The sequence below is a fragment of the Oncorhynchus tshawytscha genome, linkage group LG03 (genome assembly GCF_018296145.1).
Source record: "Oncorhynchus tshawytscha isolate Ot180627B linkage group LG03, Otsh_v2.0, whole genome shotgun sequence".
Lineage (NCBI taxonomy): Eukaryota > Metazoa > Chordata > Actinopteri > Salmoniformes > Salmonidae > Oncorhynchus > Oncorhynchus tshawytscha.
Window position 1 is genome coordinate 28,333,613 of NC_056431.1, and position 22,627 is coordinate 28,356,239.

The 22,627-nt window shown below is 44.4% G+C and overlaps 1 protein-coding gene across 6 annotated transcripts in view; it reads left to right on the plus strand.

Annotated features, from left to right (window-relative positions):
* snap91a (synaptosome associated protein 91a) overlaps window positions 1–22,627 on the plus strand; it is a 60,966-nt gene that overhangs the window by 26,215 nt on the left and 12,124 nt on the right. For 5 of the 6 annotated variants that reach the window (XM_024400194.2, XM_042313693.1, XM_024400185.2 and 2 more), the window contains exons 3-18: window positions 1,346–1,488; window positions 3,810–3,885; window positions 4,101–4,203; window positions 6,643–6,736; window positions 8,576–8,687; window positions 8,869–8,975; window positions 9,085–9,126; window positions 16,298–16,359; window positions 16,666–16,689; window positions 17,623–17,635; window positions 17,813–17,961; window positions 18,247–18,323; window positions 18,818–18,832; window positions 19,405–19,590; window positions 20,319–20,390; window positions 21,258–21,494. In XM_024400194.2, the coding sequence (XP_024255962.1) occupies window positions 1,346–1,488; window positions 3,810–3,885; window positions 4,101–4,203; window positions 6,643–6,736; window positions 8,576–8,687; window positions 8,869–8,975; window positions 9,085–9,126; window positions 16,298–16,359; window positions 16,666–16,689; window positions 17,623–17,635; window positions 17,813–17,961; window positions 18,247–18,323; window positions 18,818–18,832; window positions 19,405–19,590; window positions 20,319–20,390; window positions 21,258–21,494 (1,512 nt within the window). The remainder of the gene's footprint in view (window positions 1–1,345; window positions 1,489–3,809; window positions 3,886–4,100; window positions 4,204–6,642; window positions 6,737–8,575; window positions 8,688–8,868; window positions 8,976–9,084; window positions 9,127–16,297; window positions 16,360–16,665; window positions 16,690–17,622; window positions 17,636–17,812; window positions 17,962–18,246; window positions 18,324–18,817; window positions 18,833–19,404; window positions 19,591–20,318; window positions 20,391–21,257; window positions 21,495–22,627) is intronic. The other variant, XM_042313678.1, reaches the window with a different exon arrangement.

The window sequence follows — 22,627 nt, forward strand, 5'->3', positions numbered from 1 at the left end:
GGGTCTCTGCGAGGAGTCGAGTTGAAGTCACCATTGGTTAGCCCCCAGAATTGCCCCAGACATTATGCGTAGCCTTTGACCCAGAGGTTTCTGTTTCTGTTTGTTGGTGTATAGATAATCTGAATCCGTGTTTTAACTTGGCCATTGTGTGTGTGTTGTCCATGTATGACTCAGTGTGTGTATTTTGAGAGAGAAGGAAATAGTGAGGGTGAGAGAAACAGAGGAGGGGGTGTACAGGCTGCTGGCTCATCAATACACACACAAGAGGCACCCTACCTCACTGGAGGGGACATCCACACCAATCAGCCCTTGTGTAACCTTTATTCAACTAGGCAAGTCCGTTAAGAACAAATTCTCATTTACATTGACGGCCTACCAGGGAACAGTGGGTTAACTGCCTTGTTCAGGGGCAGAACGACAGATTTGTACCTTGTCAGCTCAGGGATTCGATCCAGCAAACCTTTCGCTTACTGGCCCAACGCTGTCACTGCTAGGCTACCTGCCACCCCATAATGATGATAGCATGATGCTAAAAGGTTGAAGGAGACATCGTACTGTAACATGTCGGTGACCGAACTCTGACCTTCAGAGCATCTTCGTCTATATCACTACCTGCCTCCTTCTCTCTATGACTCCAAACTCATCTGCAATATCTCATGCATTAGGCATGTATATGTGTCATTTATATGAGGAATTTGACTGAAAACTACCAAGCACGACAGGAATCCATCCTATCCCACCACCGTAAATAGATTTTCTCTGAGCACATGTTGGCTGATTTGTGTTGGTGAGGGGGAGGCAGAACAGCTTGAAATTTCCCGTCCTGTCTGTCTGCTCAGATGGCACCACCGCTCTCTCTGGCTCTCTGTCTGTAGCTCTGCCCTGAGTGATGCCTTTCTCTCACAATTGTAGGGAAATCCCACTCTCGTCTCTCTTCTCCTCACTCTGTACCTGCATCAGTGTAACCCGGGTGATGAAAGGACACTATTGACCAATAGGATGCTCTGTCTGTCGGTCTGTCAGTTCAGGACCAATGTAACTATTTCCAGGAAGCAGAAGCTCTGGATTAAAGCGATAGGGCCGGTGGCAAATACACTGTGAAAAGGACAATGTATTATCATTTTGACAATGTAAAGTACTTGGAGAGTTTGTAACCTATTTGTACAGTTTGTAACCTGTTTGTAAGCGTGTAACCGATCATTGTCGCTGTTCGCTCAGACCTGATCGAGGTACGAATTGACCAAGCCTGATTATGTATGGGATTGTACATTACATGTATGGGGAAATTTCATTGAACACTCTTTTTAATTTTTCACACTATTTTTCTCACATTATTCTCCCTTAGACCTGATTGAGGCCACCAAGGAGACCAATGTGAACATCCCACAGATGGCGGACACGTTGTTTGAGAGGGCCACCAATGCCAGCTGGGTGGTGGTGTTCAAGGCCCTGATCACTACGCATCACATGATGGTCGCTGGCAATGAGGTGAGTGAAAGCCAGCACCACCACTGCTGATCCTATGGGAGGGCCTGTAGTTAAAAGGGCTGGGATGTGATTGGCTCTTGTTTATATACTTTGGTTGTATTGGACATGCTGAGTTTTTCGTTTTTAGTTCTTCGTTTTTAGTTGGCCAACCCTCCTCCTAGAGAGCTACTGGGTATGTAGGCTTTTGCTCTTTCCCTGCTTTCGTCTAGTAATCAGCTACTCATCAGGACCCTGATTAGCTGAATCAGGTGTACCCAGTAGTTTTCCAGGGGAAGGGTTGGCTACCTCTGCTCTGGAGGATTTGTTAGGTTAGGTTAGAAGCCTGTTTGTCTGAATACACAGAGTGCACAAAACATTAGGAAGACCTTCCTAATATTGAGTTGCAGCCCCTTTTGCCCTCAGAACAGCCACAATTCGTTGGGGGGGCATAGACTTTACAAGGTCTCTAAAGCATTCCACAGGGATGCTGGCTCATGTTGACTTGCTTCTTCACAGTTGTATCAAGTGGTGGTCGATCTCTAGTCCGAACAGCTCATTCCGTCTCATCCCACAGATGCTCAATTGGAATGAGATCTGGCGACGGGGCAGGCCAATGCAGTAAGCTGAATCCATTGTCATGTTCGTGGAACCGTTCCTGGATACTCCTAGCCTTGTGGCATTGGGCATTATCCTGCTGGGGGAAAATGATTTGCAGATCTCAAAAATCTCTAGTTGAAGTGGATTTAACAGGTGACATCAATAAGGGATCATAGCTTTCACCTGGATTCACCTGGTCAGTCTTGGAAAGAGCAGGTGTTCAGTCAGCCATCTAGATATTCAGTAGTTCCATCATTCTGTCTGAGAGAGAGTCTGTAGATCAGAAATCAATGGGGAAGAGGACATGTGCACTTATGTTGCCATTGGTGACACAGTGTAACTGGCTTTTTGAAGAGGTCTCTTCAATCATATGCCCCCCCCCCCACCATTATTAATCTCATCACAGTGTGTGTATGTATGTGCGTGCATCTGTGTTTGTGCATGTTTGTGTGTGTGGGTTTGTATTTGACTGGCCAGTGCATTGCAGCCCCTCAGCATAAATTTCCCCAGAGCCTTATGTGTAGAGACAGATGTGTGGGGTTTAGCTCGACGTCTGGAGTATGTCTGTTGGCATGAGACTGTACGCTGTCTGAAATAGGGAGGAGGAGAAGGAGTGTACTACAGTATCACAAAAATATATGTTTTACACCAGATAGGTGCAGTGAAATGTGTCGCTTTATAGGGTCAGACACAGTAGTACAGCACCCCCAGAGAAAATGAGGGTTAAGTGCCTTGATCAACAGCACCTCAACAGATTTTTCACATAGTCAGCTTGGGTATTTGAACTAGGAACCTTTCGGCTGCTAATCAAATACTCTAACCACTAGTCTACCTGCCGCCCTAGAGAGGGTCTCTCGTTTATTTCACCTCAATAAACTGGGCTTTGACTTTCGAATTAACAGTGTAAACGAAAACCCAGGTGTGTATGTGTGTGTGCGTGCACGTATCATGTGTATAGGTGTGTGTGTGTGCAGAGTATGCTTTTCTTGTCATGTGTCACAATTCCTCCGTAGAAGCCTATTTGTCATTCATGTATTATTGTTTAGTGGGTGATACGTTCTGTATTTGAACAGAAGCATGCTCATTCTCACCCTCCCACTCAGGCACTGTTTTATTTGATGTTGGCTTTCTGTAATCAATTAAGCTGCAGCATGATCATATCACACTTTTCACATGAATTCCAGTTCCCCCTCAACACAATTATGTGTTTATGATGTGAAACAGCTCCTCTGACATTACACATCTAATCCACTTCCTTTTGCGACTTCAATCCTTTGAAGATTAATGATCTTTTAAAGGCTGTTATGTGTTTGTGTGTGAGTGTGTGTGTGAATATGTGTATGTGTTTTAATACCCGTCAAAATGTCTGGTTCTTTAGGATAACAGACAAAATGATTTGATGAGCTGGTTTGTTGTTTTAGTGTATTGATCCTATCTCCTCCTCTGACTGGTGTGTATTATCTCTCTCTCTCTCCCTCTCTCTTCCCTCTCTCTCTCTCTCTCTCTCTCTCTCTCTCTCTCTCTCTCTCTCTCTCTCTCTCTCTTTCTCTCTCCCTCTCCCTCTCTCTCCCTCTCCCTCTCTCTCTCTCTTTCACTCTCCCTCTCTGTCTCTCTTTCTCTCTCCCTCTCCCTCTCTCTCTCTCCCTCTCCCTCTCTCTTTCTCTCTCCCTCTCTCTCTCTCGCTTTCTCTCCCTCCCTTGCTCTCTCTCTTCCTCTCCCTCTCTCTCTCTCTCTCTCGTCCTCAGAGGTTCCTCCAGTTCCTTGCCTCCAGGAACACCCTCTTCAACCTCAGTAACTTTCTGGACAAAACTGGCTCCCATGGTGAGTTAACTCTTGCTCCGGCAGCTCCTCCCCTCCCTGCGTTTACCAGTCCAGCTGTCACCCAGGGTGATCACTGTGAAAACAGTGTCCATGGTGATGAATATGAGCTCCCATGGCCATGCAAACTGGTTTCTCTGGTGATGGCAATGGTCCTCTGTGAGGTGTTGTTGCTATGGAGACGTTGAGGTGACATTGGCCTGTTGTCCCTCCCCCAGGCTACGACATGTCCACGTTTATTAGACGCTACAGCCGGTACCTCAACGAGAAGGCGTTCGCCTACAGGCAGATGTCCTTCGACTTTGGCAGAGTGAAGAAGGGGTATGCTGTCTCTCAATAACTCTGTATATCCTGTCCATCGGTGCTGCTTACATTTTTGCATTTCATTTCAACCTCTTCTCTTTATGGGTTTTTAAAAAACAGGATCAAGCTTCAAACAGAGCAAAACACACAGTCTAGCTGCAATATACAAGATGTGTTTTGACCCCTCACCCTCCCACCCCCTCAGAACAAAAATATAAATGCAAGATGTAAAGTGTTGGTCCCATGTTTCATGAGGTGAAATAAAATATCCCAGACATTTTACATACACACAAGAAGCTTATTTCTCGCACATTTTGTTCACAAATTTGTTGACATTACTGTGGTGATATGCCAGGTGGGGTATATCAAGATTAAACAGGATGATCCTTACACAGGTGCACCTTGTGCTGGGGACACTAAAAGGCCACTCTGAATTGTGCAGTTTTGTCACACAACACAATGCCACAGATGTCTCAAGTTTTGAGGGAGTGTGCAATTGGCATGCTGACTGCAAGAATGCCCAACAGAGCTGTCGCCAGAGAACTGAATGTTAATTTCTCTACCATAAGCTGCCTCCAACGTCGTTTTAGAGAATTTGGCAGTACGTCCAACCGGCCTCACAACCGCAGACCACGTGTAACCAGTCCAACCAAGGACCTCCACACCCGGCTTCTTCACCTGTGGGATCATCTGAGAGCAGCCACCCAGACAGCTGATGAAACTGAGGAGTAGTTCTGTCTGTAATAAAGCCCTTTTGTTGGGGAAAACTCATTCTGATTGGCAGGGCCTGGCTCCCCAGTGGGTGGGCCTTGCTCCCAAGTGCCCTCCCATGCCCACCCATGGCTGCACCCCTGCCCAGTCATGTGAAATTCCATAGATTAGGGCCTAATGAATTTATTTCAATTGAGTGATTTCCTTATATGAACTGTAACTCAGTAAAATCGAAATTGTTGCATGTTGCGTTTATATTTTAGTTCAGTATAAAAACAGAGAAATAGATTTATATTCTACTTCTCATAGAGACAACACTTGGAAGAATCACAGCCACCTGACCTGTCTGTCAGTCTCAGGGGTCAGTAGGTGGGAGTGATTTGTCTTAAAGCCAGGGTTGCATCAAAGACAGTACAGTAAGAAGATTGGCTAAAACTGCTTCTCCAATAGAAATTCCTGATCACATTTGTAGGCGATATCATGGCAACGTTGGCTAGCATGCTCTAACGGTTATCTCGTGACGAACTGCGCATGTGCAGGCCGTCAAATCAAAGGCAATTCCTTTGGTATAAAGTTGTTTCAAAAAAAAAATGAAAACGTGTCAGTTTGTCACTTTCACGAGGTTGGAGTAATAACATGTTGGCTCGAATCCAGGTTATGTCTTTAGTTTTCCCGAAAATGTTCAATTAAAGAAGAACTTTTCACTTTTCTCATTGACTTCTCAAACCCCAAACATTAGTCTGGTCTGTTTGGTCTGTTTCACAAGCCTTCCCGGAAGTATCGCAATGTTGTGCCTCTGGGTTTAGAAACTCTGTGATTGCACTGTGGGTGAGGGCAGAGTGAGTGGGCTGTCCATGCTTGTGCCTGTACAGAAACAGACAGATGAATATAGACTACACAGTCTGAATACAGACAGTGAGCTATTATTTAGACTCCTGTCCAGACTGTTGCGTTTTGCTGGCAGACACAAGGTCCCACAGCACAGTCTGTGCCAGCCATGCGGCAGACAGACAGAACAGCCAGGTGTGCAGATAGAGCTCCAAGTGTCTCATATCAGGTGTCATTTTCTAAAGTAGCTAGGAAGCTGGATCCATCTAAAGCCATTGCTGTGTTAGTGTTGCATCGCAAGGCCTTGACAGATCTCTAGTAGTAATATAATTGTAAATGCCACTTAGCAGAAGCCTTCATGCAATGCCACTAACAATAAGTCTTTAGTATGTGATCCATGCAAGAATTGAATATTACATGCCATTTATCCAAAGCAACTGATTGTCATGCGTCCATACGGGTGTTTCTGGGAATCAAACCCATAATCCCGGCGTTACACACACACCATGCTCTACCAACTGAGCCATACAGGACCACAGCACACTCCCTTTGTGTCGCTAGCGCCACAGGATCCCACCTCTCTTCAGTACTTCCCTATAGATTCGCTGTCCCAGTGGTCTAAATGTGATTTATCCCAATATAGAGAGTATTAAGTTGTTTCCTCTCATCTCATATCGCTGGAAAAAGAAATGGCAGCGCATTATTGTTTTGCGCCACAATGTTTTTAATGGATCGTAAACCCATGTATTCGTCAATAGACCTTCATTAGGGTTTAACTCATCATCCTGTATCGGGAAAGATTTTTGTATTGATCCGCTAATGGGAAATTTGACTACGCCAGATCATACAAACAAGTACCAATTGCTCCTCTGTCCACCTGTCTGTCTGTCTGTCTGTCCGCCTGTCCATCTGTATCAGAGCTGAGGGGGTGATGAGGACGATGCCTGTAGAGAAACTGTTGAAAGGAATGCCCACTCTGCAGAGCCAGATCGATGCCCTGCTGGAGTTTGATGTGAGTATTATGATGATGGTGAGAAGGATATTTGTATCCATTAGGAAGTGCATTTTTGTTTTGGCCTTAGCACTAGACACCTGATACAATTCATCAAAGCTTGGTGATAAGTTCATCATTTGAATCAGCTGTGCAGTGCTACTGCAGGGCAAAAACAAAAATGTGCACCTCTTTGGGTCCCCAGGACCAAGATACAAAATACACTGCCTTAGGAAATTATCTCTGTCATATAGCATGCCATATAGCATGCCAGTATACCCACAGTACCAGTCAAAAGTTTGGACACACCGACTCGTTCAAGGGTTTTTCTGTATTTTTTAAAAACTATTTTCTACATTTTAGAATAATAGTGAAGACATCAGAACTCTGAAATAACACATAGGGAGTCATGTAGAAACCAAAAAAGTATTAAACAACTCATTATATATTTTATATTTGAGATTCTTCAAAGGAGCTACCCTTTGCCTTGATGACAGCTTTGCACACTCTTGGCATTCTCTCAAGTCATGAGGTGGAATGCATTTCAATTAACAGGTGTGCCTTGTTAAAAGTACATTTGTGGAATTTATTTCCTTCTTTAATGCGTTTGAGCCAATCAGTTGTGTTGTGACAAGGTAGTGGGGTATACAGAAGATAGTCCTATTTGGTAAAACACCAAGTCCATGTTATGGCAAGAACAGCTCAAATAAGCAAAGATAAACAACAGTCCATCATTACTTTAAGACGTGAAGGTCAGTCAATCTGGAAAATGACAAGAACTTTGAAAGAAAAAACCATCAAGCGCTATGATGTAACTGGCTCTCATGAGGACCGCCACAGGAAAGGATGGCCCAGAGTTACCTCTGCTGCAGAGGATAAGTTCAGTAGAGTTACCCTTCCTCAGAAGAGTGTCTAGTTTGAGAAACAGTTGAGGACTTGTGAGGCATCTGTTTCTCAAACTAGACACTCTAATGTACTTGTCCTCTTGCTCAGTTGTGCACCGGGGCCTCCCACTCCTCTTTCTATTCTGGTTAGCGCCAGTTTGCTCTGTTCTGTGAAGGGAGTAGAACACAGCGTTGTACGAGATCTTCAGTTTGTTGGCAATTTCACGATTGGAAAAGTCTTCATTTCTCAGAACAATAATTGACTGATGAGTTTCAAAAGAAAGGTCTTTGTTTCTGGCCATTTTGAGCCTGTAATTGAACCCGCAAATGCTGATTCTCCAGATACTCAGCTAGTCTAAAGATGGCTAGTTTTATTGCTTCTTGCATTAGCACAACAGTTTTCAGCTGTGTTAACATAATTGCAAAAGGGTTTTCTAATGATCAATTACCCTTTTAAAATGATCAACTGGATTAGCTATCACAAAGTGCAATTGGAACACTGGAGTGATGGTTGCTGATAATGGGACTCTGTACGCCTATGTAGATATTCCATAAAAAAATTGCCGTTTCCATCTACAATAGTCATTTACAACATTAACAATTTCTACACTGTATTTCGGATTAATTTGATGTTATTTTAATGGACAAAAAATGTGCTTTTCTTTCAAAAACAAGGACATTTCTAAGTGATCCCAAACTTTTGAACGGTAGTTTATTTTTTAGCAATTATATTTACTTTTGATACTTAAGTATATTTAAAACCAAATACTTTGAAACTTTTACTCAAGTATTTTTTACTGGGTGACTTTCACTTTTACTTGAGTCATTTTCTATTAAGGTATCTTCACTTTTACTCAAGTATGACCATTGGGTACTTTTTCCACCATTGCCAAGCAGTTTACCTACAAACATATTACCTCTCAACTCAAATCTCCCATCCTCAGTGTGATCTAATCTCACCTTGTTTAATCTATAGGTCCATCCCAATGAACTGACCAATGGGGTGATCAACGCGTGCTTCCTCCTGATGTTCAAAGACCTGATCAAGTTATATGCCTGCTACAACGACGGGATCATTAATCTATTAGGCAAGGCTTGGCCGTTTTCTTCTACTTCCTGGGACAATAATCATGTCTTCTTATATTTGAATAAATATTACAGGCTTAATTGGATTCAAGACACGGAAATAGATGTGGTCCTGTTAATTTTATCTAATAGTAACGTCTCTATGTAACAATAAACATGTTCATTCCCCCTTTTTCCTCATAGAGAAATTTTTCCAGATGAAGAGGGGACAGTGCAAAGACGGGCTGGAGATCTACAAGAGATTCTTGACCCGGATGACCAGAGTCTCTGAGGTCTTCAAAATCGCTGAGGTAAAAGACAAACCTGACAATACATTTTACTGTTGAAAAGTTCAATCCACAGCCTGTATGACAAACATGGTAAATGGAGGCTCAGCTGAAATGTAATCTTCTTTTACAGACCATCGGAATTGACAAAAATGATATCCCCGAGCTCACCCAGGTAAGTCCTGTTGGACCTTTTAAGCCTAATTTCCTACACTTTCTCCTAATCTACTAACATTGTATTCACATTGTATTTATATTGTACCAGCATTGCATCTCAGTGTTATGGTTTTCTTTAACCTGGGGAAGCATATGTGTTTTGGGCAAAGCCTACAACTCAGAAATATCTTCTCTAGCAGCATTGACCAATCACAGTATTGGTCATTTTTTGGGGATGAGTAGCCCTGCCAATCACAGTCATGAACAGAGTTGACAGGTCATTGTCTACCTGACCAATGATGAGCTATTCATAGAGTGGGGGCGTATCCCATTGATCCATTCTGTCATCCATGCAGCCAATGAGCTGTGCTTCCCCTGTGATTGACAGGCACCCTGCCCCCTTTCTTCTTACTTGCGAGGTGCTGCTTGATCTTCCAGGCTGAGAGTGTGAGTCGTGTGTAGTACATACAGCTCGCCTTTGGGTCATGGCTAGAAGAGGTACAGATTTTGTCAAATTGACGGGTGGGTGAATGTATAATGTGAATGTATAGCAACCCAAAGATTGCACATTTGAATCTCGTCACGGACAACGTTCGAATTTTAGCTAATTAGCAACTTTTCAACTACTTACTACGTTTGAGCTACTTTGCAATTACATAGCATGTTAGCTAACCCATAACTCTTAACCCCTAACCTCTAGCATAACTAACATTAGTAACCTAGCTAAAGTTAGCGTTAGCGTTACGAATTGGAGTTCGGAACATATTCGTTTTGCAAATTTGTGACATATTGTAGACATTCAATTTGTAACATATCATACAAATTGTAATTCAAATCAAAATCAAATCAAATCTAATTTTATTTGTCACATACACATGGTTAGCAGATATTAATGCGAGTGTAGCGAAATGCTTGTGCTTCTAGTTCCGACAATGCAGTAATAACCAACAAGTAATCTAACTAACAATTCCAAAACTACTGTCTTATACACAGTGTAAGGGGATAAAGAATATGTACATAAGGATATATGAATGAGTGATGGTACAGAGCAGCATAGGCAAGATACAGTAGATGGTATCGAGTACAGTATATACATATGAGATGAGTATGTAAACAAAGTGGCATAGTTAAAGTGGCTAGTGATACATGTATTACATAAGGATGCAGTCGATGATATAGAGTACAGTATGTACGTATGCATATGAGATGAATAATGTAGGGTAAGTAACATTATATAAGGTAGCATTGTTTAAAGTGGCTAGTGATATATTTACATCATTTCCCATCAATTCCCATTATTAAAGTGGCTGGAGTTGAGTCAGTGTCAGTGTCAGTGTGTTGGCAGCAGCCACTCAATGTTAGTGGTGGCTGTTTAACAGTCTGATGGCCTTGAGATAGAAGCTGTTTTTCAGTCTCTCGGTCCCAGCTTTGATGCACCTGTACTGACCTCGCCTTCTGGATGATAGCGGGGTGAACAGGCAGTGGCTCGGGTGGTTGATGTCCTTGATGATCTTTATGGCCTTCCTGTAACATCGGGTGGTGTAGGTGTCCTGGAGGGCAGGTAGTTTGCCCCCGGTGATCCGTTGTGCAGACCTCACTACCCTCTGGAGAGCCTTACGGTTGTGGGCGGAGCAGTTGCCGTACCAGGTGGTGATACAGCCCGCCAGGATGCTCTCGATTGTGCATCTGTAGAAGTTTGTGAGTGCTTTTGGTGACAAGCCGAATTTCTTCAGCCTCCTGAGGTTGAAGAGGCGCTGCTGCGCCTTCTTCACGATGCTGTCTGTGTGAGTGGACCAATTCAGTTTGTCTGTGATGTGTATGCCGAGGAACTTAAAACTTGCTACCCTCTCCACTACTGTTCCATCGATGTGGATAGGGGGTGTTCCCTCTGCTGTTTCCTGAAGTCCACAATCATCTCCTTAGTTTTGTTGACGTTGAGTGTGAGGTTATTTTCCTGACACCACACTCCGAGGGCCCTCACCTCCTCCCTGTAGGCCGTCTCGTCGTTGTTGGTAATCAAGCCTACCACTGTTGTGTCGTCCGCAAACTTGATGATTGAGTTGGAGGCGTGCGTGGCCACGCAGTCGTGCGTGGCCACGCACCCTTGTGGGGCCCCAGTGTTGAGGATCAGCGGGGTGAAGATGTTGTTGCCTACCCTCACCACCTGGGGCGGCCCGTCAGGAAGTCCAGTACCCAGTTGCACAGGGCGGGGTCGAGACCCAGAGTCTCGAGCTTGATGACGAGCTTGGAGGGTACTATGGTGTTGAATGCCGAGCTGTAGTCGATGAACAGCATTCTCACATAGGTATTCCTCTTGTCCAGATGGGTTAGGGCAGTGTGCAGTGTGGTTGAGATTGCATCGTCTGTGGACCTATTTGGGCGGTAAGCAAATTGGAGTGGGTCTAGGGTGTCAGGTAGGGTGGAGGTGATATGGTCCTTGACTAGTCTCTCAAAGCACTTCATGATGACGGAAGTGAGTGCTACGGGGCGGTAGTCATTTAGCTCAGTTACCTTAGCTTTCTTGGGAACAGGAACAATGGTGGCCCTCTTGAAGCATGTGGGAACAGCAGACCGGTATAAGGATTGATTGAATATGTCCGTAAACACACTGGCCAGCTGGTCCGCGCATGCTCTGAGGGCGCGGCTGGGGATACCGTCTGGGCCTGCAGCCTTGCGAGGGTTAACACATTTAAATGTCTCACTCACCTCGGCTGCAGTGAAGGAGAGTCCGCATGTTTTCGTTGCAGGCCGTGTCAGTGGCACTGTATTGTCCTCAAAGCGGGCAAAAAAGTTATTTAGTCTGCCTGGGAGCAAGACATCCTGGTCCGTGACTGGGCTGGATTTCTTCTTGTAGTCCGTGATTGACTGTAGACCCTGCCACATGCCTCTTGTGTCTGAGCCGTTGAATTGAGATTCTACTTTGTCTCTGTACTGACGCTTAGCTTGTTTGATAGCCTTGCGGAGGGAATAGCTGCACTGTTTGTATTCGGTCATGTTACCAGTCACCTTGCCCTGATTAAAAGCAGTGGTTCGCGCTTTCAGTTTCACGCGAATGCTGCCATCAATCCATGGTTTCTGGTTAGGGAATGTTTTAATCGTTGCTATGGGAACGACATCTTCAACGCACGTTCTAATGAACTCGCACACCGAATCAGCGTATTCGTCAATATTTTATATCTGACGCAATACGAAACATCTCCCAGTCCACGTGATGGAAGCAGTCTTGGAGTGTGGAGTCAGCTTGGTCGGACCAGCGTTGGACAGACCTCAGCGTGGGAGCCTCTTGTTTTAGTTTCTGTCTGTAGGCAGGGATCAACAAAATGGAGTCGTGGTCAGCTTTTCCGAAAGGAGGGCGGGGCGGGGCAGGGCCTTATATGGGTCGCGGAAGTTAGAGTAACAATGATCCAAGGTTTTTCCACCCCTGGTTGCGCAATCGATATGCTGATAAAATTTAGGGAGTCTTGTTTTCAGATTAGCCTTGTTAAAATCCCCAGATACAATGAATGCAGCCTCCGGATAAATGGATTCCAGTTTGCAAAGAGTCAAATAAAGTTCGTTCAGAGCCATCGATGTGTCTGCTTGGGGGGGGATATATACGGCTGTGATTATATCGAAGAGAATTCTCTTGGTAGATAATGCGGTCTACAGTTGATTGTGAGGAATTCTAAATCAGGTGAACATAAGGATTTGAGTTCCTGTATGTTTCTTTCATCACACCATGTCTCGTTAGCCATAAGGCATACGCCCCCGCCCCTCTTCTTACCAGAAAGATGTTTGTTTCTGTTGGCGCGATGCGTGGAGAAACCCGCTGGCTGCACCGCCTCCGATAGCGTCTCTCCAGTGAGCCATGTTTCCGTGAAGCAAAGAACGTTACAGTCTCTGATGTCCCTCTGGAATGCTACCCTTGCTCGGATATCATCCACCTTGTTGTCAAGAGAATTCGTAACATATCATACGAAATGGATGGTGGACATCCACAAATTAATACATACCATATGAAACCGTGACATATCATACTTAAAGTGAGTGTCCCGGATTTACATTTACTGTGTTACGTCTTCCCTGGAGTCCAGGTTGATGTGATTGAAGGAACAGATTGGAGAAGTCGCAGTCCTTGCAGAGCTATTCTGCTGATAGCTAAGATCTGAGCTAACATTGGTTTTATCTCAACAGTTGTATCTTAGTGGGCTAGAATGTTACTATAAAGTTTCCATAATGTCAAAATCACCTGAGATGGTATTTGAAATCCCATGGGCAGTATACGTCCCTCAATTAAGTATGTAGTAGCTCACTGTGTATGTAACAAGTGTGCTGAGAGTCGGGAAGCAAGTTCAGGGAGTTTGTGTTTTAATCAATAAACGCAACTAAATACAAAACAAGAAACACAAACAACGCACAGCCATGACACTGGAACAGAAATGACAACGAACCCAAGGGAGTGACATATATAAGGGAAGGTAATCAGGGAAGTGATGGAGTCTAGGTGAGTGATGACACGCGTAACAATGGTGACAGGTGTGCGCCATAACAAGCAGCCTGGTGACCTAGAGGCCGGAGAGGGACCACACGTGACGGTGTGTCCCAACTGCTCCCTAACCCTTCCCTTTGGCCCTATAAAGCTTCCATTTTTGCAGATCTGAAGCTCAACCCCGACACTGCTTTTACCTTTTCCTACGCACTGGAGACTCTTCCGATCTCCAAACATCAAAGGGGTTTAGGCCAAGGCCAAGGCCAAAGGGAAGGGGTATACTCACACTCATTCACGTTATGAAGGCTCTATAGACATGGCTGGGTTATTTCCATCGCAAATGCGGTCAGTGTGGATGACTTTACACTGAGAGCATGATGCACTGATGACCGTGTGGGCTGCTTTAATATCACAGCCTTGGGCTGATGCAGATCTGCAGGGGGTTTGACCACACTAACATGCGTGATTGTTGCCAACCGGGAGGGTGGTGAGATGTGAAATGGGGGGTTGACGGCTTACTGTTATGTCAGCTGGTTAAAGCATGGTAATGATACGTTGATTCATGACTGTGGGTTTGGGGGAGTTGTGGAGCATGGATTAGGGTTGAAAGCCCTGTGTGTTTGGATTTTAATGGAGTCCATTGGCTAACTAGCAGATTGACTGGTTAACATTATGTCACAGTTTGGACATTCTGGGTGTTCCTTATTGTGTAGAGAGATTCATGTCATATTACTAGCACTATTACTATTACTAGTTGTTTATAAACTGTCAAATGAAATGACTGGCTCGTAGAACAATCTATGTGTCTTCATGTACTGTATGTTTGTATGCATGTGGTGGAGAGGCAAAGAGAAAGCCTACATACACTATGTCTAGACTTGGCTCGTTCTTAGGCAGTATCCTTTAAGGCTCTTTCTTAGGCAGTATCCTTTAAGGCTCTTTCTTAGGCAGTATCCTTTAAGGCTCTTTCTTAGGCAGTATCCTTTAAGGCTCTTTCTTTGGCAGTATCTTTTAAGGCTCTTTCTTAGGCAGTATCCTTTAAGGCTCTTTCATAAGCCGTATCCTTTAAGGCTCTTTCTTAGGCAGTATCCTTTTAGGGATGCTGTCCTGGCCTAGAGGTTATTAGACTCCAAGTAAGTGCCAGTGTGTAGGCAATTGAGACAAGTGAAGCTCCACAATAAATTCTACTGAATTTTCCGTCCCATGAGTCACCATTTGGGCAGTTAAACGACCTGGTGATTTAGCAGTAGCTATTAGAAATCGAATACGAAAGCCATAGAGTTAGTTAAGCGAAATGAAAACAAATCATGTCGTCTCACCGGATGTTATATATTTCTCTTATTACTGGATTTACCTGAAAGCCGTATGCATGTGTGTTGTATTATTCTCTGTTGTAAGGAAACAGCAACCTCTTGTCTATGACTGATATGACCGATATGTCAATTCCAGGTGGATCTTGACGATCCCACAGTGCTGTAGGGAATACAAAAGCATTGGAACGGCGCGAAGCAGGGGCATGACATGTTTGCACCCCTCTGCTATGTTTAAGGCTGTGTGTTGTCTGTAATAGCATCTAAATGACATCTAAATAGATCGTATTAGCGTCTAATCATCGGATCTCTTAACCCCTCTTTGGAGTGTATCGTTTGGCAGAGGCAAAATGCTGAGTAACGATTTGCATTACAGCCATCTTCATAATGCATTCATGACATACAGTGGGGCAAAAAAGTATTTAGTCAGCCACCAATTGTGCAAGTTCTCCCACTTAAAAAGATGAGAGAGGCCTGTAATTTTCATCATAGGTACACTTCAACTATGACAGACAAAATGAGCAAAAAAAATCCAGAAAATCACATTGTAGGATTTTTTATGAATTTATTTGCAAATTATGGTGGAAAATAAGTATTTGGTCACCTACAAACAAGCAAGATTTCTGTCTCTCACAGACTTGTAACTTCTTCTTTAAGAGGCTCCTCTGTCCTCCACTCGTTACTTGTATTAATGGCACCTGTTTGAACTTGTGCCCACCTGTTTGAACTTGTGCCCTGTTTGACCCAATGTGCCCATTATCTATATTCCCTGTTAGCCCCAATGTGACCATTACCTATATTCCCTGTTAGACCCAATGTGACCATTCTCTATATTCCCTGTTAGACCCAATGTGACCATTCTCTATATTCCCTGTTAGCCCCAATGTGCCCATTATCTATATTCCCTGTTAGCCCCAATGTGAGCATTCTCTATATTCCCTGTTAGACCCAATGTGACCATTCTCTATATTCCCTGTTAGCCCCAGTGTGACCATTCTTTGTGTCAGACCTCCTCTGTCTCTTCTTCTCATCCCTCTATGTGTTTCCCTCCAGACCCTTTTATCAAATCAAGTGTAATCACCTGTCAAGAGCTCCCCTGTTACTCTGTGTTCCCTGACATCAATTTTCCCTTGAGTCTTCATGTTTTAGCGTTGAACATTTCCCTAACCCAGGGTCCTGGAAAGTTACTGGCTTTTGTTCCAGCCCAGTACCATCACACTAATAGTACAAATAATCTACTAATTATAGTATTTTCCCATCTAAGCCTGCTGGGCTGGAATAAAAGCCTGCACCGCCAGTAGCTCTCTAGGTTCAAAGTGGGAGACCCCTGCTCATAACCTATGTACTCTACGATATACTATAGCCCTGTGGCCCCTGTAGTAAACTGTTGCCCATCTCTTCTTGTTCTCCAGGCCCCTGAGAGTCTCCTGCAGTCCCTGGAGACTCACCTGAACACTCTGGAGGGGAAGAAGCCGTAAGTACCAACCACACTCTCCACCAACCACACTTGAATCCTTACCCCATGGGCGTCTTTGTAACCAGGGTGCTACTTGGGAGTGGGACTACTTTACTTACTATTTACTTCATGTTTGAGAATTCAGCAATCTCACTATGGTTCTCGACAGGACCTTAGTAGGGCAATGATCCAGGGTAGTATTTGTGGGGGGCATCATCAGATCGGATGAAATTTCATATGATGACCTTGCTGCTAGAAGTATGGAAAGAAACTTAGCAGATTAAGTTTTTAGCAAATACCAGTGACTGTCAATGTGTGTTACAGAGAGGATGTTCACAGAGACGATGTGTGAGTATTGTGTTGGATCTACTACAGAATGACTTGACGGGGAGGGCCGGGTCATTACTTGCTGTTGTCTTGTATTGAAATGAATGAAACTGTAACAAAAAAAAGTCCCCAGTTGTTTCGTGACGTTCACATGCGGATTCTATGGAATTGACATTTCAACCTCCAGTTTAAAGTCATGTCTTGCAGCGTTGTGAAGTTCAAATGGGATTCGATAGAGTTTATGTGAACTTGGCATATTTGTGGTTGTTCGGTGTCTCTCCTGAGTTTTGACTCTCTCTCAATATTAATATGAACTTTGACAGCTGACTCACTTTGCATCGTTTTTTTAATAATGTGACGTGAATCTGGCGGCCTAGCTCGTCAATGTTCATGTTAACTTCATTGTCATGTTATTGGGATCAACCCACGTCCTCAAAGCTTTTGATGCATGTCATTGCTAAACATGGGTTTTGTTATGTGTGGAAAGTAAGAATGAAAAGCTTTGTTCAAGGAAGTGGTTTAATATTGTTTTATTCGGTGTTGCAAATCTAAACTACGGATGCAGTACACTCCGAGAAAAAAGGCTTCCATAAGAGTTTTTCGGCTGTCCCCGTAGGATAACCCTTTTTTGCTTCCAGGTAGAACTCTTTTGGGTTCCGTATAGAACCGTCTGTGATAAGGGTTCTACCTGGAAGCAAAAAGGGTTCTTCAAAGGGTTCTCCTGTGGGGACAGCCGTATAACCCTTATTGGTTCTAAATAGCACTTTCTTTCCTAAGACTGTATGTTTTCACAATGGAGTTGCCTGGAAATGCCTGCTCTTTGCCACCAAAACAACAGGGCTTCTTTAGCTGTCAATCTGACACAGCTCAGTAACAGCCATTGTGCTTCACCGTGCATATCATCTGGTGATGCTATGGTGGTTTTAACTCGTTCTTATTGTTTCATTGTTGCAGGTCACCGACCAAGGTGAGTCGGCTACCCCTTATTTTACACCTCAGCCAAACTTTTTGACAACTGCCGACAATTTGAGGATCATTTATTTGTTTATGAGTGTATTCATTTATGAGTAAAACATGTCTGCTTCTGTAACTGTGGCGCGTCGCCATTGCAACTGGCTAACGAGGCTAACCCTCTGTCTGACAGGAGTGTGAAGAAAATGGCTCCCCGGCCGCAGCCGCCACGCCTACAAAGGCTCCAGCGGCCCCTGCAGCTGCTGCTGCTCCAGTTGCTCCTGCCCGCCCTGGACCACCTGCCAGACCCACGGCGGCACCCACCTTCAAGAGCTCCAACAAGTAGGCACCCATCTGCAATGGGCTCTTAGGTTGGCCACATCAAGTGCCACTTCAGGGGCCACACTAGCTTTAACCAGCTATGTTGTACAATCTACAGTCTCCAATCTCCAATTAACATTTAACTTATCAACAATGTATCTCATTTAACCCTTTTGTCGTTCTCTATTCCTGTCTCTCCTTCTCCTCTCCCCCTTCTTCATTTTGTCTCTTGTCTCTTTCTCTCTCTCTCTCTCTCTGTTACTCTCTCTCTACCTCCCCCCTCTCTTTCTCTCACTCTATCTGCAGTGCTCTGCTAGACTTGGACCCATTGTCAGCCTCCCCATCAGCAGGTGGAGCAGCAGCCTCTATCTCGTCATGGGGAGGTAAGGCCTTTAATACATTTCATATCTTGGTTCCAATTATTTATGCCACACAATATATATATTTTTTACATGAGCGTTTCTCATTGCAGGCCGAGGACTTCCCTCCCTGTTTCAGTTAGTTTTCTTCCGTTTGGTGCCTAATGAATTCCACCCTGCTCTCTTTCATGCTTTCTACCTACATCCTCCTCTCCACCCTTACTCAAGGGAAGGGCTGATATTGGCATATATTCAAACCTGGCCCCTCTGCAGATTGAAATTGCTTTAAGGGCCTCTTACTCATAGAAAACAGTATTTTTCCTTGGAGTGTTTTGTTGTTCTCAGATGGCAGTTTGAAAATCAGAAGTACAGTAGTTACGTGGTATGGTAGTGAGTTATTGACCCTGATAGGCATTTCCATGTTTATATTCTCTGTATTTAATCCCTCACTCACGTCTTCTCTTTCTCTCTCTCTCTCTCTCTCTCTCTCTCTCTCTCTCTTTCATTGTCTTGTACAGACCTGCTTGGTGGCGGTGAGTACCGAGGAACATTCTGTTCTTTACAGCTCCCATCCACAGCAGAGCATGACAACTGACAGGTGTTGATCATAACTTCAGGTGTAAATCCTATCTGGAGGCTTAGGCCACGTTCCAGGCTGACTGCAGTAAACACCTGGATAGGGGTTTAACATATCAGCTAACCACATCATCAGCTAGCCACATCATATGATACAGCAATCTGCTACCGACTGCGCAGTCAAGTTGATGCAATGATGTACTGCAATGTAGTCGGTCTGGAAGATGACCATTGTACCTGTGGTTCACTGGGCTTTCAGTGCATGACTCCAGCTGTAGACCTAGGATCTGAGAGGATCAGCCTTCTTCTTAGTCTTGCTCTGTGATCTCTAACAATGTCTCTCAAGGTGTAACATACTCCTCTCCACTTCTCTATTACCACTGTTTTCTTTGACATATCTTACATATATCTTCTTTTTCTCAACCCAATCCCTCTACTTCTCTCTCCCTGTTATATTCCCCCCTATTCCTCTATCCTGTTGTGATTGGGGATGGGCTTGGGTGGGGATGTATGGATGGGTGGGGTGTAGGCTTAGATACCCCCGCTGATCCAACTAGCACCTCTGAGCCAGCCGATGTTCCCGCCGATGCTGCGGCCGCTCCGGCTGCCACGGCCACAGTGGCCCATACGGATGGCCCCGCCGCGCCCTCTGTGGCCCCCGTGGTGGTGCTGCCAGTGCCCGCCACCACCGCCTCTGACATGGATCTGTTTGGAGGTCAGTGTGGGTCAGCCTCATGGGAGGGATCATCATGGCAGACTTGACTACACAATAGCTACTGACATCTTGTAAGGACACTCGTTTCCAAAAGTTCCATCTCGCTAAACATTGATTAGCTTGACAGATTAATCATTATTTGGGCACTACATCAGTCAGTCAATTATTTATCCAAGACAGCAAGCAGGTGAGGAAGTTTTAACTCTGCACTGTATGGAGAACAGTAGAAACTGTAGTCCGTACTCGGCATATCTCCTCTTTTCACTCTCATTTCTAATAGTAGATATACAGAATTAAATCCCCTATAAAAATTGTATAGCAAAATGTGGCCCACTTTTCCTTGGAAAAAAGCCTCTGTCAAAGAGAGAGTTTGCATTGCCCATCGCTGAGCTTGGCATTTCCTGTCACACAGTACAAGCTTAAGATAATATAATGCTATCTTCACTTTCCCAGCGTGTACAAAGATTGTGCACACTGAATGCAGCTTTATGCAGCCTGGAAAGTACAGGCCCCATCCATATGATACTAATAAGATCAGCAATTTCAGCAACATCTCGTATTCTCTGTTTTCTCCTAATGCTGATCTCTCATCTTTCTGTGTTTCTCATTCTCTCTATTCTCCTGCTCTTTATTCACCTCATCTCTCTTTCTCCTGCCTCCCCCTTGTTTCTGGGTGTTGCGTTGTGGTTTGTGTCCACGGTCCCCTCCTCTCATGTCCGGTACTCCAGATGCGTTTGCACCCTCCCCAGGTGACGCCCCGCCCAGCAGGGCGCCTGCTGCTGATGCATGTGCCGGATCTGGTGGGTGATAACACTGCTCAGTGTGTGTGTGCGTGTGTGTGTGCGCACGTGCATGTGTGTAAGGGAGCATATGCTTGTACGCGCGTGTGCACTCTTCCAACACGTGTGTGTGTTGTCTGTGCAAGAGTGTATGCGTGAGATCCTGAAACTTGGGTAGCTCAATGCTGCTTCTGCTACCATATGGAACAGTAGTAAATCATCTGACACATTGCATTGGGGCCTACCGTCCCGACCCTAACCCCACTATCGGGGGCCCAAGCCTCGGCCTCCCTCCGTCACTCAGCCCTGCTTCAGAACAGCCCCCCTTCTTCTCTCACCTCGTAATATTCACCTGGTGATGAATACTCGAGTAAATATGCGCCTTTATCATGTATTTGGATTCTATGTAGACAGAGCTTATTAGTGTGGAAGCAGATTCATGCCAAAATGTCATTATTTGTATTGGCATGATTCTGCTTCCGTGTGTGTGTGCGCGTGTGTGCGTGTGTGTGTGTGTGTGTGTGTGTGTGTGTGTGTGTGTGTGTGTGTGTGCATGCATGCTAGTTCTAATGTAACCATTGGACTTCGCCCTCTGTGGCCTGCCTATGTAACTACAGTATTTACCAAACCAGCTGCAGCCCATTCCCTGAGTGTGAGTATTCTAACCTGTGGCTGTAGTACAAGGTTAATGGTTTCTTTTCTTTACTTCCCCCGAAACCTCATTATGGAAGCTGCTCTAGACATACAATAATATGTATTTTACAGCGTTTGTTGTTTTAACAAACTCTCAACTCCCCCTACTCTCTTCCCCTCCTCCCCTCTTTGGTCATATCCCTTAAACCCCCTAACCCCATCCTCCGCCCTCCCCCTTCTTCCCTCCTCCTGAAGACCCCTTCGCTCCATCGGAGGGGAGTGTGAACATGGCTCCAGAGATGGACCTCTTTGCTATGAAGTTCGATAACACGCTGGCTGCCCCAGAAGCAGCCAGCCCCACCTCTAGTGCAGTGCCTATCATCGTCGCCCCCATCGAGCCCCCTGCTGCCACTCCCGTTCCCTGCACTACCACCACCACTGAGTCTGCAGCTGCCCCCGCCCCTGCCGTCCCCACTCTCGACCTCTTTGGTGGTAAAGTGCACATTCTACTTTGCACACTGCATTGCTCTGCGCTATGTCAATGATGATGATGGTGATGATAATGGCGATGATACAGCGACTTCCCTACATTTTAGATTTGTTTTTGTAATTATGTTTTCTTCTGTTGTTATTCGTTTGATTTAAGTCACAGGCATTGAGTGAGTCACACATTTTGACCGCCTCAGCAAATGAGAAATGAAAAGGGTATGATGATGGGCACAGTATGTGGATCTATCAAATTAGGATTTTTCTCTGCATCCTTCCTGTGTAGACAAGGAATAAATACACAGATCTCAAACCTGGATGCCTTCTAATGGTATACTACCTATTGAAACTAACAGTAACACTTCACTTCAAACCGGCAAAGAATGCATTATGATGCCGTTATCATGTATTGTAAGATGACATGAGCATACATGACTATGAGCCCCTTTATAATGCCTTGTAATCATTTTATAATGATTCACGACTAAATAACAGCCAGAATGAGTCAGTTGAAATATGAGACAAAACATATTATAGGGCTTATTATTAGACATTATAAAGCCTCAGACGTGCTTATAACAGGTTTTGAAGCATTAAACCTGCAGGCTGTTACAAAATGAACCTTTTCAGTTGTCTGTAAATCTATGTGAGGCCATTATTTGTATTGACTTTCAGAGGCATTGATTAAATGCGTTGGCTCAACGTGTTGTGATTTCAACCTCAATCATGAACCATTATAGTCAGTCAAAGCTAGGGGAAGTGAGCAGAGTTGTGTTTAGTAGGGAGAAAATTATTTGAGTTATTACCTCAACGTGTTCAATAAGAACACACATTTTCATTTTCTGTTGCAAAAGTGTTTGATAGCCTTACTGAACTTGACCTAGTTGTTATAGTCACTCTAGCTGCAGTGTGCCTGCATGACAACCTTTGCTTTCTTCACCTCCAACCTCTGACCAAGGTTGTAGATATCAACACCCTTCATTTGAGCATATCTTCATGTTATCTTTCACCTGATTTTAGTTCATCTTTTCCTTTGTTTTCAATAATCAGTTTTCAGTTTGAATCGGTAACACTTTGTAAACTTTCAAGAATAAGCAATTATAAAGTAACGCAATGCTTATTCATGAAAGTTATTATAA